Source organism: Thunnus maccoyii, chromosome 15 (genome assembly GCF_910596095.1).
Source record: "Thunnus maccoyii chromosome 15, fThuMac1.1, whole genome shotgun sequence".
NCBI classification, from domain to species: Eukaryota; Metazoa; Chordata; class Actinopteri; order Scombriformes; family Scombridae; genus Thunnus; species Thunnus maccoyii.
Genome location: NC_056547.1, coordinates 1,222,183 through 1,236,043, shown reverse-complemented (window position 1 = coordinate 1,236,043; position 13,861 = coordinate 1,222,183). Strand labels below are relative to the sequence as shown.

Below are 13,861 nucleotides of genomic sequence, written 5' to 3'. Positions count from 1 at the left end.
AATTAAGAATCGTCTCTGAATCAAATCGGCACCCAAGTATTACGATAGTATCGAATCGGGAGATAAGAATATGGAACAGCAAAATAAACACTGTCATTTGTCACAACCTTTATTTTTCATCTTTTTGTTCTACCTTGGTATAAAGTTTAACTCCCTATAAGCACGTTCTTCTGTCAAAGTGTGATTTTTTTTCACTTAAGTGCACAACACTGAGTATGTTGCACCACGCACGTTCTCCAGCCTTTGCCACCTTTGTCTCAAAAAAAATCAGGGAAAACATCTTTCTGTTCGTTTTCGCCCTGACATCATTCATTTATTTACATTTTTACTTATTTTTTTTAGTTCAGGCTATACATATATTTTCTAATTGAATACATTTTGTTAAGGTATGAAGGCATCATGTTTTACTGTTCTAATTAAATTACAAATTAAATTCATTTGGGGGGGGGGAAAGACCCCACGCATTTATTCTGAAGGCCAGTAGAATTTGCCGGAAGTTGTGTTTTTGTTTCCGGGTCTACGGCACTTTGACGGAGCATGTTTGGATGTGATGAACACGTTAGAAAAATGTAAATAACAGAAAAAAGCCCCAGAGTTGAGTTCTCTGTTCTTTGACTCTACGATCTGTGGAAAATGTCCAGATTTCAGGAACTTAAAGATTTATACAAACGGCGGCTGATAAATGCGGCTCGCGGTGATCTGTTTGGACATTTCGAGAGATCGATATCTGGAATCGAAAAGGAGATCGATCACAAACGGAAACTACTGGGCTTGGTTTTAAACCATGACATTAAGCAGCAAAGAGCAGGTTTGTTTTCTTTCTACTGATGGAAACACGTTTATTAATTTGCTAGCACGAGCTGATCAACAGTTTATATGGATCAAAAAACTTGGGACATTCATGAGTTATTCCTATACAAATGCTGTTTAGATCATTTGCTTATAATAATCAAGTAGTCCGCTCACAGTGTTCATTTTTGGGTCTTTTCTTACCTGACAACATATGGAAAAAAACAAAAAACTACATTAATTCTATCTTCTTTTTTTAACTTACCTCCCATGATTTTGTCCCCCGTACAGCAAGAAAAACATGTTTAACTGTTCATTTGGGCTCCTGCTTCTACTGCTTTTTGCTGTCATTTATAGTCCCGCTAGTTTGTCTCCTCTGCTCTCTGTGTTTCATCAGCACACACACAGATCGGAGCAGAGGAGAGACAGAAAACCAGGTGAAGTGAAGATAACGTTTCACTTGAGTTGACGACAGCTAATGTTACACTCGTTATGTTACTGTAACTACAATAAAAAGCTTTGTGAGTAAAAAGCCAACAAGAGTAATCTATTAATGTAATCCGCCCCAAAAGATACACAGACGCCAACCCCAAACACCAACCCCAAAGTTTTCATATCACTGGGAAATAAAATAAAATATAGGGTTGTACGATAATATCGGCACATCATCGGTATCAGTCAATAAAGGCTTTAAAATGAAACATCGGAATCAGCCCGAAATGAACATTTCTGCTGATATGACTGGCTGATTCGCCGTCCTCTCCGCCGCCTGGCTGTGCTTCCCTCCGCGGATTGTTTCACCCCGACGGTCCCGGTCCTTCCTCTGCAGGCTGCACTCCACTCAGCCGCCGCCGCCGCCCGTCAGACCCGCTGCTTCTTCCCACCTGAATAACAAAGTGGGGGTCGGTGCTGAAGTTGGATCCACACAGAGAGCGGGCCTCCATTATCAATATCAGTCATAATCCTACAGATGTCACTACATTCAATTGACGTACTTCCTACCGCGTTACCATGGCATTGTCACGGTGGTAAATGGGGGGGAACTGTAGATGCTAGCTAGCAGCAGAGTGTTTGAATCTAGTTTCATCTGGTATAAAATAAACACATGCACAAGATGCATACGGCGGCGCTGTGTTTGTCCGCTACAATGGCGTCTAGCAAAGAGTAACTTACACACATACAAGATAATACATCGGCGTTGTGGTTGTTCCACACAAACTGTTATAAATGGACTTTTATTCAGTTTTAAGCCACATTTTTATGATAAATTTGGGTGGTTTTTAACTATATCTTTTAGCCGCAAGAAGGATTTCGTCATTGGACGTCTGGATCTTAAGTTATCAGAGAAATAAACTGGACAAACGTTAGCAGCAGCTCGGCTAACAGCCCCTCCAGGAAGTCCGGTGGTCACCAAACATCGTCAGAGAAATATTAACTTTTCTAGGTAAAACAGCTTTAATTAGTATTTTAACGATTTTAATCTGCGTGTATGTTTGTTTTTGGAGAGGAGGAGACCTCTGCAGATAATTCGGCTCCCGGGAGAAACCGACCGAACGTCTGGATCTAAAGTTAAAGAGAAATAAACTGGACAAACGTTAGCAGCAGCTCAGCTAACAGCCCGTACCGGACGTCCGGTGGTCGCCAAACATCGTCAGAGAAACACTGATTCTTTAGGTGAAACAGCTTCATTCAGTGTTTTTACCTGTAATCTCCGGGTCCGTTTGTTCTGGAGAGGAGGAGACCTCTGCGGGTAAAAACATCCTGAATGATGAACACTGGAGTAATCCTATCCCAGTGAAGCTGGTTATTTAACGACGAAGACAACAACTCCCATGATCCCTTGCTACTTCACACCCCATCACACTCCGTCTTTTGTTATTGTTTTGATTGAGACCCCTAGCGGCTGTTGTGCGTTTAAGTCCCAAAGAGAGTGGGTGGGTGAGGAATGAGGAGTGATACACTTGAGTTTAATCTGTTTGAGTGTAATCTGTTTTTCCAGTGCACGTTGTTGCGCATGAAAACGCACCTCCAGCCAGGCGTGTGGCGATGGCAGATAAAGCGGTTAGCAGCTTACAGTATGCCTTGCAATCTATTAATATATCTATTTGACATACATACATTCATACATGGGCTCTAATCTCTTTGTATCTGTATTTACAGAGTAGCACTACTGCTGGTAAACGGACTGCGGGGCCGCAGTCAGACAGCACGATACCAGCCAAGCGTTTTGTGGCCAAAAAAGCGGTAAGACACCATAATGTTCAAAAATTATTTCTGCTTCTGTATTTCATTCAGTTCCCTTTTGAGTAGAGGAACATTGGCACTGTGGGCTGATGACTTATATCTACTAAAATTACAGACTAATGTTGAGAAATCTTTCCAGCACCTCGTGGACCGCGACGCAGGGGAGAGTCTGTCTGTGCTGCTTACGCGCAGAACGAGGGAACTTGACGCAGAGAAAGGCCGAGCGGAGGCGTTGAAGGTTGAGATGACAGACTTGCGAGAGGAGATGACAGCCTTGAGAGAGGAGAGTCAGAGACAGAAGGAAGAACTGGAAAAACAGATCAGTGAACTGCGGGCAGCTCTGGACGTGCAGACAATGCAGCAAGATGTCTCCGTTAATTCGCCGGAGAAACCGCTATCAAGCCCCAGACTCTCCTCAAAACCAACATCGACGTCTTCGGCTTCCTGTTCTCCTTCGGGCTTCTCCATCATCCCGGCCGACAGCAGTCATTTTCATCGACTTTGTCGGCAGCATCCGGACATTAAAATACGTGAGGTGAAACCGGAGGACCACACGACTCTCCTCCGAATGAGCCAGGGCCGCGCGGATCGCTACGGCTGCTTGCTGTTCAGATTCGTCACACCAGAAGAGAAATACCGGGCTTGGTGTGTCACAACAAACTGGGACGGATCCAGAGGAAAGTGGGAGCTCCCCGGAAACCTGAAGGAGTTTCTCGTCAACACTATGCGTCAGAAATTTTCCCCAATGTCAGGAAGAGATGAGAAAATGCTGATCAACCGCATCAACGAGGTGCTGCGAACACCACGTCAGTTTGCCTTGGGACTCATTCATTAGACCAAGATGCACCCACATAAACATACTCTCAGACATGTCCTTTGTTTGCAAGAATTATACCTCTAGTCCTGCAATCTTTTCAGTGACTGAATTTGTAAATGGATTTTTTTATACACTGTACCTTTTTATAATAAACACTTTTTCTGTGAAGTACCTTCTTGACTTTACTTTTATATACTATACTGTCACTTTCAATAAATCTTGATAAACGATATATAACCAAACAAATTAAGTTCTTGATGCATAGTTGAGACATAAGCATTTATTTTCCACAGAAACACACTGAGTCAGTATTGATTGATGTGCAACAGTATTTTATTTGGATAAACAACATAGAAAAGGATGATCATCAAAAGTAGGCTGCAGCTGCTTGTTTTCAAGTTTTCAAGAATAAAGATGTGGACACATTTGGTTCATAGAGCATCGTTTGCTATCACAGTGTTTCTACAGTCAATATTAGCACTACTAAAGTTGTACAGATGACAAATCAATCCATTGTCTTGCCCAACTTTATATGGTTTCATGATCAATCTGCATCAATGATACAGTATTTCAACAGTGAAGAAGCTTGTGTGCAGAACTTGATGATGATTTTTATGAAGGACACGTTGGGTTTACAGGGCTCATCACAGCCTCTTTTCCAACTTTCTCTTTTAAAAGTAGCGTCTCATGTTTTATCCATGAAACACACTGTAGTGCAAACGCTGTAATTTAACATTAATTACGAAACCATGTGACCATAACATGAAGTGAGATACATGAGAGTTATTGCTGAAGAAGCAGAAAATAAAAGTCCTTTAAACGGAGCTATTTGGTGTGCGGAAATCTCTCTGTTCAACTCAGTGGAGATAAAAGATACACGGGAATTATAAATTAATCCATTAATTAAAATAGTTGTGTGGGAGTGAAATTTTTATGAGACAGGGTTGCCTCCCCGTGTCGCTCCACGTTAAACGCACAATATGTAATTTCAGCCGCTAGGGGTCTCAATTAAAACAATAACAAAAGACGGAGTGTGATGACGGTGTGAAGTAGCAAGGGATCATGGGAGTTGTTGTCTTCGTCGTTAAATAACCAGCTTCACCGGGATAGGATTACTCCAGTGTTACTCGTTCAGGATGTTTTTACCCGCAGAGGTCTCCTCCTCTCCAGAACAAACGGACCCGGAGATTACAGGTAAAAATACTGAATAAAGCTGTTTCACCTAAAGAATCAGTGTTTCTCCGACGATGTACGGTGACCACTGGACCTCCGGTACGGGCTTAGTAACATTTAGAAAATCATCTTGACATTTGTGAATCAATTCAGAATTGTAGAAGTTAAGAATCATGATTCTTATGTGAATCTATTGTTTTCACCCTCCTCTATTTGAGAAGTAACAGCAACTCTTCTCTGTATCATTACTCCATCTGCAGTACATCACTTCAGTGTCAGCAAAAAGGGTGGTAGGGTAGCATTTTGAGTGGTGGCTGGGTCAGCAAAGCAACTTCTGATTAAATTTGGACATATTTAGTATGTCTTAGCAGATATAAGGTCATAATAGATTACGATTAATAGAAATTCAGGTAAGAAACTCCTCATGGAAATAATACTATCTGACAAATGAAGGCACTTCATGACATAGATCATGTAAAAATCCAATGTTGCCGTGTCAAACATGGCTTAAACATAAACTCATGGTTTCCCTAAATGTATGTTTGTGTTTTTGTTGATTCCTGCAGATGTCCAGCAGCTGTTGGAGAGTAAAGAAGAGGTTCCCCCTGAGCAGCAGGAGTGGAGCTCCAGCCTGGACCAGGAGGACCCAGAGCCCCCACACATTAAAGAGGAACAGGAGGAACTCTGGACCAGTCAGGAGGGAGAGCAGCTTCAAGGACTGGAGGAGGCTAATATCACCAAGTTCACATTCACTCCTGTCCCTGTGAAGAGTGAAGATGATGTCCTCACAGCTTCATCAAAGACAAATTCAACAGAAAGAAACACAAACTGCTGGAGAGGACTGTGAAGGATCAGAACCAGCCAGGAACTCACATCCAGATGGACATTTACAACCAGATACTGATGACAAGACTTCAAACTCTTGTGAACCAAAGACTGAAGTCAATGTTGATGATTGGAAGAAGACCGGGGAACCTCAGTCCTCACAGCTTCATCAAAGACGAACTGATCAGATGGAAACAGAAGCTGATGGAGAGGACTGTGGAGGACCAGAACCAGCCAGGAACTCATCTGGATAGACATTTACAACCACATACTGATAACAAGACTTCAGACTTTTCAAATAAGTTATGATGATTGAAAGGAGATCAGGGAGCCTCAGTAAAGTTGTCCCTATGAGATGTAATACTGGCAATACTAGCTGCTCTGAATGTAGTAAACAATTTGATAGCAGGAGACATCTGAAGAGGCACACTGGAGAGAAACCTTTCAGCTGCTTCATGTACGGTAAATCGTTTACTTAGTCAGGTCTGGAGTACCACCTAAAAACTCACACAGGAGAGAAACCCTTTAGTTGCTCAGTTTGTGGTAAAAGTTTTGTACACAAGGGGTCTCTTAGGAGACACATAATAATTCAAACAGGAGAGAAACCCTTTAGTTGCTCAGTTTGTGGTATAAGATTTATACAAAAGGTACAACTGACAGATCACAGGGAAGTCTACACAGGGGACAAAAGATTCAGCTTCAGTGTTTGGCTGAGTCAACTCAAAAACCACCAAAGTGTGGTGGTCAGTCCTCATAGCTTCATCAAAACCAAACTGAGGAGAACAGAGAGCCAGCCGCTCAACTGAACAGATGAAAACAGAGGTTGACCGAGAGGACTGTGGAGGACCAGAACCAGCCAGAAACTCACATCCAGACAGACATTTACAACCTGATACTAATGACAAGACTTCAAACTCTTCTGAGACTGAGACCAAAGACAGTGGTGAATGGAAGGAAACCAGTGATTCTCGGTCAGGTTTAAAGTTTCATAAGAGTTGTAATACTGGCAAGAAATCATTTAGCTGCTTAGTGTGGTAAAGAATTTAGCCATAAGGGAAACCTGATCATACACCTGAAAACTCACACAGGAGAGAAACCCTTTAGTTGCTCAGTTTGTGGTAAAGATTTGTATGCAAGGGGTCTCTTAGGAGACATAAGATAATTCACACAGGAGAGAAACCCTTTAGTTGCTCAGTTTGTGGTGAAAGATTCAACCAGGAGGTGACTTGTGTTCAGACAATATTAAACACTGACACACCAAGATGTTGTCTTTAATTTATTGTATTAGAACTGGAACTCTGGTATCATGTCAGCACCGATATCAAAATCATTGAAACAATATCCAGCCCAGGGCAATGTTAATGGTGAAACACATAAACCTGATAAACTGATGGTCAGTGTGAAATGATACAGTTAACAAGAATATAAAATGAGTTGATTTGTGTTTGACATTACAGTCTGTTTGGTATTTATTATGGGGATGATGATGATGATGGGAAAACACTGGCTGAAATGATTAGTCGATTAATTAATTAGTTGACTGACAGTGACTCAATTGCCAACAATTTTGATAAGCGACAAATCATTTAGGTCTTTTATCAAGTAAAAATGTCCCATTATCTGTTCAGTCTCTCCAGTGTGACGACACATTGGTCTTGGTCCTAAAGTTATCTTATCTTCTGTTTAAAACTAAAAGAGAAAGGGGAAGATCTCATCAGATAAACACTGGTTATTAATGTTTTAATGTGGTTAATTAATGTGGTTCTGAGAAGAAACATGATCCCCAACTACAACAGCTTTAGTTACTAGTTAGTTACAAAGATTAGAGAAAAAGTCCAAAAACTGAAAACAGATTTGTGTATCAGAACTTTGTTTTTTCTTCTTTCCTCTCCCATTAATCATCTCACGACCCCTCAGATTTATCTGCTGACCCTTTGGAGGGGCCCGACCCCTAGGTTGGGAACCACTGGACTAAACTAGCTAACTGTATATAAAGTAGTGTAAACTAGCTCCACCTCCAGCAGCTACAACAGTAACATGCTGCTCTAACACTGATGCTTCACTATTAATAATCTAATGATGTCATATATAATAATATATCAGTCAGAGGGACCAAACCACTACTTTTACTGCAATACTTTAACTACATCAAGCTCATAATACTTATGTACTTTTACTGCAATACTTTAACTACATCAAGCTCATAATACTTATGTACTTTTACTGCAATACTTTAACTACATCAAGCTCATAATACTTATGTACCTTTACTATAGTGGAATTTTCATGCAGGACTTTTACTTGTAATGGAGTATTTTTACATTGCTGTTTTGGTACTTTTACCGCAGGAAAAGGATCTGAGTACTTCTTCCACCACTGTAGACTTGTAGTATATTTATTTATTTGTTTGGGTTTTTTAGACTCTCCTAAATCAAAAGATGTTTTATTTTGATATGAGTGGGCCATCCGGTCTCTCATCAACTTTAATTTTGAAATGTGACACGGAAGTTGTCGTTTGTATTGATCAGGCGTTGCAGTGGGAACAGAGTTTGGTTTACACACCTCCTAATAACAGCAGAAAAGCGCCAGTATTAGTATTTTCTGAGCTGTGTGTAAAATGTGCAGCCTTCAGGGTCTGAAGGTTTTCGTCCAGCAGCGGCTAACTGCGGCTGTGGAGGAGATATTTGGACATTTTGAGAAAACAATAACCGAGTATGAAGAGGAGATCCACCGCCGACACCGCAGGCTGCTGGACGAGGTTTTAAAACCCGATAAAAAGCTGCGAAAAGCAGGTTTGTTGTCTTTATGTTGCTGGAAACGTGTTAATACTCTGTTAATGTGGCCGGGAGTCAGTGCTAAGCTAACGCTAGCAGCTAAACCCTCCGTACAGGCTGTTAGCCGCAGTTAGCTCATGTTAAAGGCCGAAATATACGAACCAACAACTAACAGCTGCAGATATTGAGAGGCAATAAAGGCATACTAAGCAGGAGTTTCCTAAAAACACAATGTATAGATAGACTCATACAAAGATTTTAAAAAACGCAGGGTTGTATAAAAACGTAGTAACCAGGTTGCATCGCTGCGTTTTTTAAAGTGCTTCAATGTTTCCTAAGTAACTTAGTAGCAGCAGTGTTGCCAGATCCTGCGAGAGAAACAAGGCTCCACGTCTGTGGACACAAGCTCAAAAGAAATGACAAAACAAAACAAAAAAAGCACAAAGCAGGCGACCTTACCCATACGAGAGAGAGCATGTCATAAGCAACCACTTTAAAAAAATACTGTAACTTACTGTATCTAATTTTACATTTTTCTTTTTAACTGAGTGAGAGTGCTTCAGTGTAATCCTGTAATCTATTTGGGCAATAGCACCCCTTCAATATTCGCCCGCTTAAAGTGCTTGTTTTTGCTACTGACAGGCTCAGATTGTTATTATAAGTGTCTGATAACATTATAGAAAGGACCATACAGAGAAATAAAATGTTTTTCTCTACCTTTCGCTTGATCCAGTACAGAACACGTAGCTTAGTGTTATTTAAAAGATAGAAGCTTCCAAATGCCACAAGGATGATGTGATCTGCATCATACAAGGAAAGTCATCTCTGCAGAAAACGGCTGCAGTGTGTGTGTGTGTGTGTGTGTTTTGTTTGTTTGTTTTTACAAAATGATGGCTGGTAAAAAAATAGAATCCACCAGCCACTTTGACCGGTGGAAGAAAAAGTTAATTTCGAACACTGATGGAAACTCCAAAAGCACTCTTGTTTAAAGAAGACTGTAACTTCGGAAAATATCTACTTGATTTAAATTCATCTATGCATAAAAATATCACCCTATAGCGCTACCAGTGTTTGGAAACTCCACAGAGTAACTTTAACATAAAATATGGTTATCACGTTGATTGAACAAAAGTTCATGTGTTTACATTAATAGCTGTCTGTCTGTGTTTCAGCTTTACCTTTAGATGTGCGAAAAGTGATTGTTGGTGAAGAAGAGCAGCAGGAGAGGAGCTCCAGTCTGGACCAGGAGGACCCAGAGCCCCCACATATTAAAGAGGAACAGGAGGAACTCTGGACCAATCAGGAGGGAGAGCAGCTTCAAGGACTGGAAGTGGCTGATATCACCAAGTTCACATTCACTCCTGTCCCTGTGAAGACTGAAGATGATGAAGAGAAACCTCAGTCCTCACAGCTTCATCAAAGACAAACTGAACAGATGGAAACAGAAGCTGATGGAGAGGACTGTGGAGGATCAGAACCGGCCAGGAATTTGGTCCTTCAAGGAAATAGACACAATGCTGGGAAAAATATGTTTCGTGTCTTTGGTTGCTCTGAGTGCGGTAAATCATATCACTACAGTTACCTACTGGAGAGACACATGAGAACTCACACAGGAGAGAAACCGTTCAGTTGCTTGTTATGTGGAAAAGAATTTACACATAAGGGACATGTGACACAACACATGGCTGTCCACTCGGTGGAGAAACGATTCAGCTGTCGTCTTTGTCACAAAAGATTCACCTGGCGTTCACAGGTCAAAAACCACAAATGTGTTCGAAAGGCCTCACGGACTCATCAAAGCCAAACTGAGGAGAACAGAGAAGCTCAGCCTCCAGCCAGCAGCTCAACTGAACAGATAAAAACAGAAGCTGATGGAGAGGACTCAGCCAGGAACTCACATCCAGACAAACATTTACAACCTGATACTGATGACAAGACTTTAAACTCTTCTGCGACCGATACTGAAGACAGTGATGAATGGAAGGAGACCAGTGAACCTCAGTCAGGTTTAAAGTCTCATATTAGTTGTAATACTAGCAAGAAATCATTCAGCTGCTCCGAGTGTGGTAAAAAATTTAGCCATAAGGGAAACCTGATCATACACCGAAGAATTCACACAGGAGAGAAACCTTTCAGTTGCTCAGTTTGTGGTAGAAGGTTTTCATGCGAGGGCTCTCTCAGGAGACATATGATAATTCACACAGGAAAGAAACCCTTTAGTTGCTCACTTTGTGGTAAATCTTTTACTCAGTCAGGTCTGCGCTACCACCTGAAAACTCACACTAAACCCTTTAGTTGCTCAGTTTGTGGTGAAAGGTTCAACCAGGAGGTGACGTTGCAGCTACACATGAGAATCCACACAGGAGAGGAGACGTTTAGTTGCACTGAATGTGGTAAACAATTTGGCTTCAAAAGATATCTGCAGAGACACATGAGAATCCACACAGGAGAGAAGCCATTTAGCTGCTCCTTTTGTTCTTTTAGATTTAACAAAAAGGCAAATCTGAAGAGACACATGAGAATCCATTCAAGAGAAACCATTTAGCTGCTCAGTTTGTGCTAAAAGGATTTATACAAAAGGTACATCTGTCAAGCTACCTGGCTGTCCACAAAGGGGAGAAACTGTTTTATTGCAGTGTTTGTTACCTGAGATTCAGTCGGTCTACACAGTTCAAAAGTGTGTTGATGAGTCCAGATGGAAACAGAAGCTGATGGAGAGGACTGTGGAGGAATCCAGAGTGATGTGTCAGCTGTAGAGTCACTTCTGTTCCTCTCACGCTTTATCACAAGCAGAAAAATTGTCCTTCCACACTTTCCGCCTCTCTGTGGCCTCCCCAGTTCTCATTCGACCCGCGCTCAGCGTCTCATGTCCAGAGAAGCAGCCGTCCGTCAGCTGCAGCTCCCGGAGAGACTGACAGCAGACATTTACTGAACCAAAATAGTTTGCATGTTGACTTCATGGGGAAATCCACAGTGTTTTGTATTTATTGATTCATTGATACAGATAATAAAACACATGCAGTGGGATATTTGTGTGACTTTAAACAGCGGATAATGTTTCACTTGACATGACAGAAACAGACTCAGAGCATTAATAAACATGGGGACTGTCTGGTGGATTGATACGTTTAATAAAATGGAAGTGTGTCTGCTCCGGGAGAAAACACTTTCTATGTGAACTTTGCCACAATCTTTTGTCTTTCTGGTTCGTCATGTCCTCACACAGACAGCTGCTCTGATGAACTCCCTTTGACCTGTGCACGAGCACCAACGCCCCCTGCTGGGTGGCCAGAGCGGTGTCGTATGGCTCGCTCTGAGACACTTTTTTGTTTCACCTTTACGGAGCCGGGGCTGTGTATGAACACACTCAAACAGAACGGACAGCTAGCGGACTGTGAGAAGATACTCGCTGCATTTGACAAAAAGTGTGTTGGATTAAAATCACTACCTTTAATGTTTTCAATAGACTGAGTTTCACTATTAATAGTGCTGTGTGTTTGTGGTATTATTAGCAGTAAGTGCTCAAGGAAATTGAAATGACCACCAACACAAATTGGTCAACAATAATGTTAAAGGAAACAAGTCAAACTGACTTGACTGTTTCTAAATACAGACGAGAAACAGGAAGAAATTACTTTTAACTGAAAGCAGTAATAAGGAGATGTATGTAGTCATGGTGGTTAAAATAATGTGTTTAATAATTTGTTCAGTATTTTAATGTTCAAGTATATGAATGAATTCATCCATATATAAAGGTTTTCATATCAGGAGTTGATAGTGACAGTGATGATTACAGTTGTGTGTAATATAGATGCTGGTTTTTTTTTTTTAAATTTTGGAAACAGTTTTATACTGTTGGCTTCTATGATCTGTCATGTTTTTTGTTATGAACTATGATCTTGAAATAAAATTAATTGAGTAAAGTGAATAGTATTGTGTATCAGTAACAGAAAATAAAGTGCTAGTGAGCCTTAATGATCTGATCTGATAATCTTTTTGCTGTGTTGGTCTGATTATTACAAATGACTTTATTAGTAATTTACTATAATTAGAGATATTCACCTTTATGTTAATTTATCAATAATTGTCAATTATATTAGTTTCAATAATCAGCTTGTTGCACAAAAATAGGTCCATGTCCATGAAAAGAGCTTTCAGATCTTAAGTAACATTAAAGAAGAAGAACTGATCTAAATACTGTGACTGCTAAAAGGTGTCAATATGTTTATAAGATATAAATCACAATACATGACATCTTACACCATATAACACGTTCCCACTTTACACGCATCTTATGGAACAATCAACATGTTGTATACAAAAGTAAGAAACTATTTTTTAAGTCATCAAGGTATTTTGTTTATTTCTGAACCTTTAAACGCACAATATGTAATTTCAGCCGCTAGGCGTCTCAATCAAAACAATAACAAAAGACGGAGTGTGATGACGGTGTGAAGTAGCAAGGGATCATGGGAGTTGTTGTCTTCGTTGTTAAATAACCAGCTTCACCGGGATAGGATTACTCCAGAGTTCATCATTCAGGATGTTTTTACCTGCAGAGGTCTCCTCCTCTCCAGAACAAACGTACACGCAGATTAAAATCGTTAAAATATTAATTAAAGCTGTTTCACCTAAAAAATCAATATTTCTCTGACGATGTTCGGTGACCACCGGACTTCCTGGAGGGGCTGTTAGCTGAGCTGCTGCTAACGTTTGTCCAGTTTATTTCTCTGATAACTTAAGATCCAGACGTCCAATGACTAAAATCCTTCTTCCGGCTAAAAGATATAGTTAAAAACGACCCAAATTTATCATGAAAATGTGGCTTAAAACTAAATAAAAGTCAATTTATAACAGTTTGTGTGGAACAACCACAACACCGATGTATTATCTTGTATGTGTGTAAGTTACTCTTTGGTAGACGCCATTGTAGCGGACAAACACAGCGCCGCCGTATGCATCTGGTGCGTGTTTACTCTTTGGTAGAGGAGGTATGACGCCATTGACAGGCGACCAAATGAAACGGTCCGTTACTTTGATTAAATTACAGATTTCTCTGGGTTTGAACATTGTTGGAAACATTTGGGAAAATGTAAGTACACAACTCAACAACATATATAACATAGGTCTAGTTGTTTTTAGACTTTTTAATGTGGAATAATTACATATTATACCTTTAAGGTTCAGACATGCAAGTTTTCGCTCCACATTATAAAAAAAGTCAATCAAATCTTTGTCA

The 13,861-nt window shown here is 40.5% G+C and overlaps 2 protein-coding genes across 5 annotated transcripts in view; both read left to right on the top strand.

Annotated features, from left to right (window-relative positions):
- The first annotated feature begins 402 nt into the window (after positions 1 to 402).
- Positions 403 to 4,018, top strand: LOC121913195. Of its 3 annotated transcripts, none has more exons than XM_042435896.1 (4): positions 403 to 808; positions 2,789 to 2,850; positions 2,950 to 3,033; positions 3,149 to 4,018. In XM_042435896.1, exons 1-4 carry the CDS (start codon positions 634 to 636, stop codon positions 3,866 to 3,868), a joined length of 1,041 nt encoding a protein of 346 aa, XP_042291830.1. In that variant the 5' UTR covers positions 403 to 633; the 3' UTR covers positions 3,869 to 4,018. The 3 variants fall into 3 exon arrangements, with proteins under 3 accessions (XP_042291830.1, XP_042291831.1, XP_042291832.1); XM_042435897.1 differs by having other exon boundaries at positions 411 to 808; positions 3,173 to 4,018; XM_042435898.1 differs by lacking the exon at positions 2,789 to 2,850 and having other exon boundaries at positions 691 to 808.
- Positions 4,019 to 8,343: 4,325 nt separating this feature from the next.
- Positions 8,344 to 13,861, top strand: part of LOC121913138 (gastrula zinc finger protein XlCGF57.1-like) — a 72,661-nt gene continuing 67,143 nt past the window's right edge. Inside the window, exons 1-2 of one of the 2 annotated variants that reach the window (XM_042435816.1) lie at positions 8,344 to 8,640; positions 9,795 to 12,550. In XM_042435816.1, coding sequence (XP_042291750.1) covers positions 8,466 to 8,640; positions 9,795 to 11,167 — 1,548 coding nt within the window. In that variant the 5' untranslated portion in view covers positions 8,344 to 8,465 and the 3' untranslated portion in view covers positions 11,168 to 12,550. Of the gene's footprint in view, positions 8,641 to 9,794; positions 12,551 to 13,861 lie in introns of those variants that run through there. The other variant, XM_042435814.1, reaches the window with a different exon arrangement.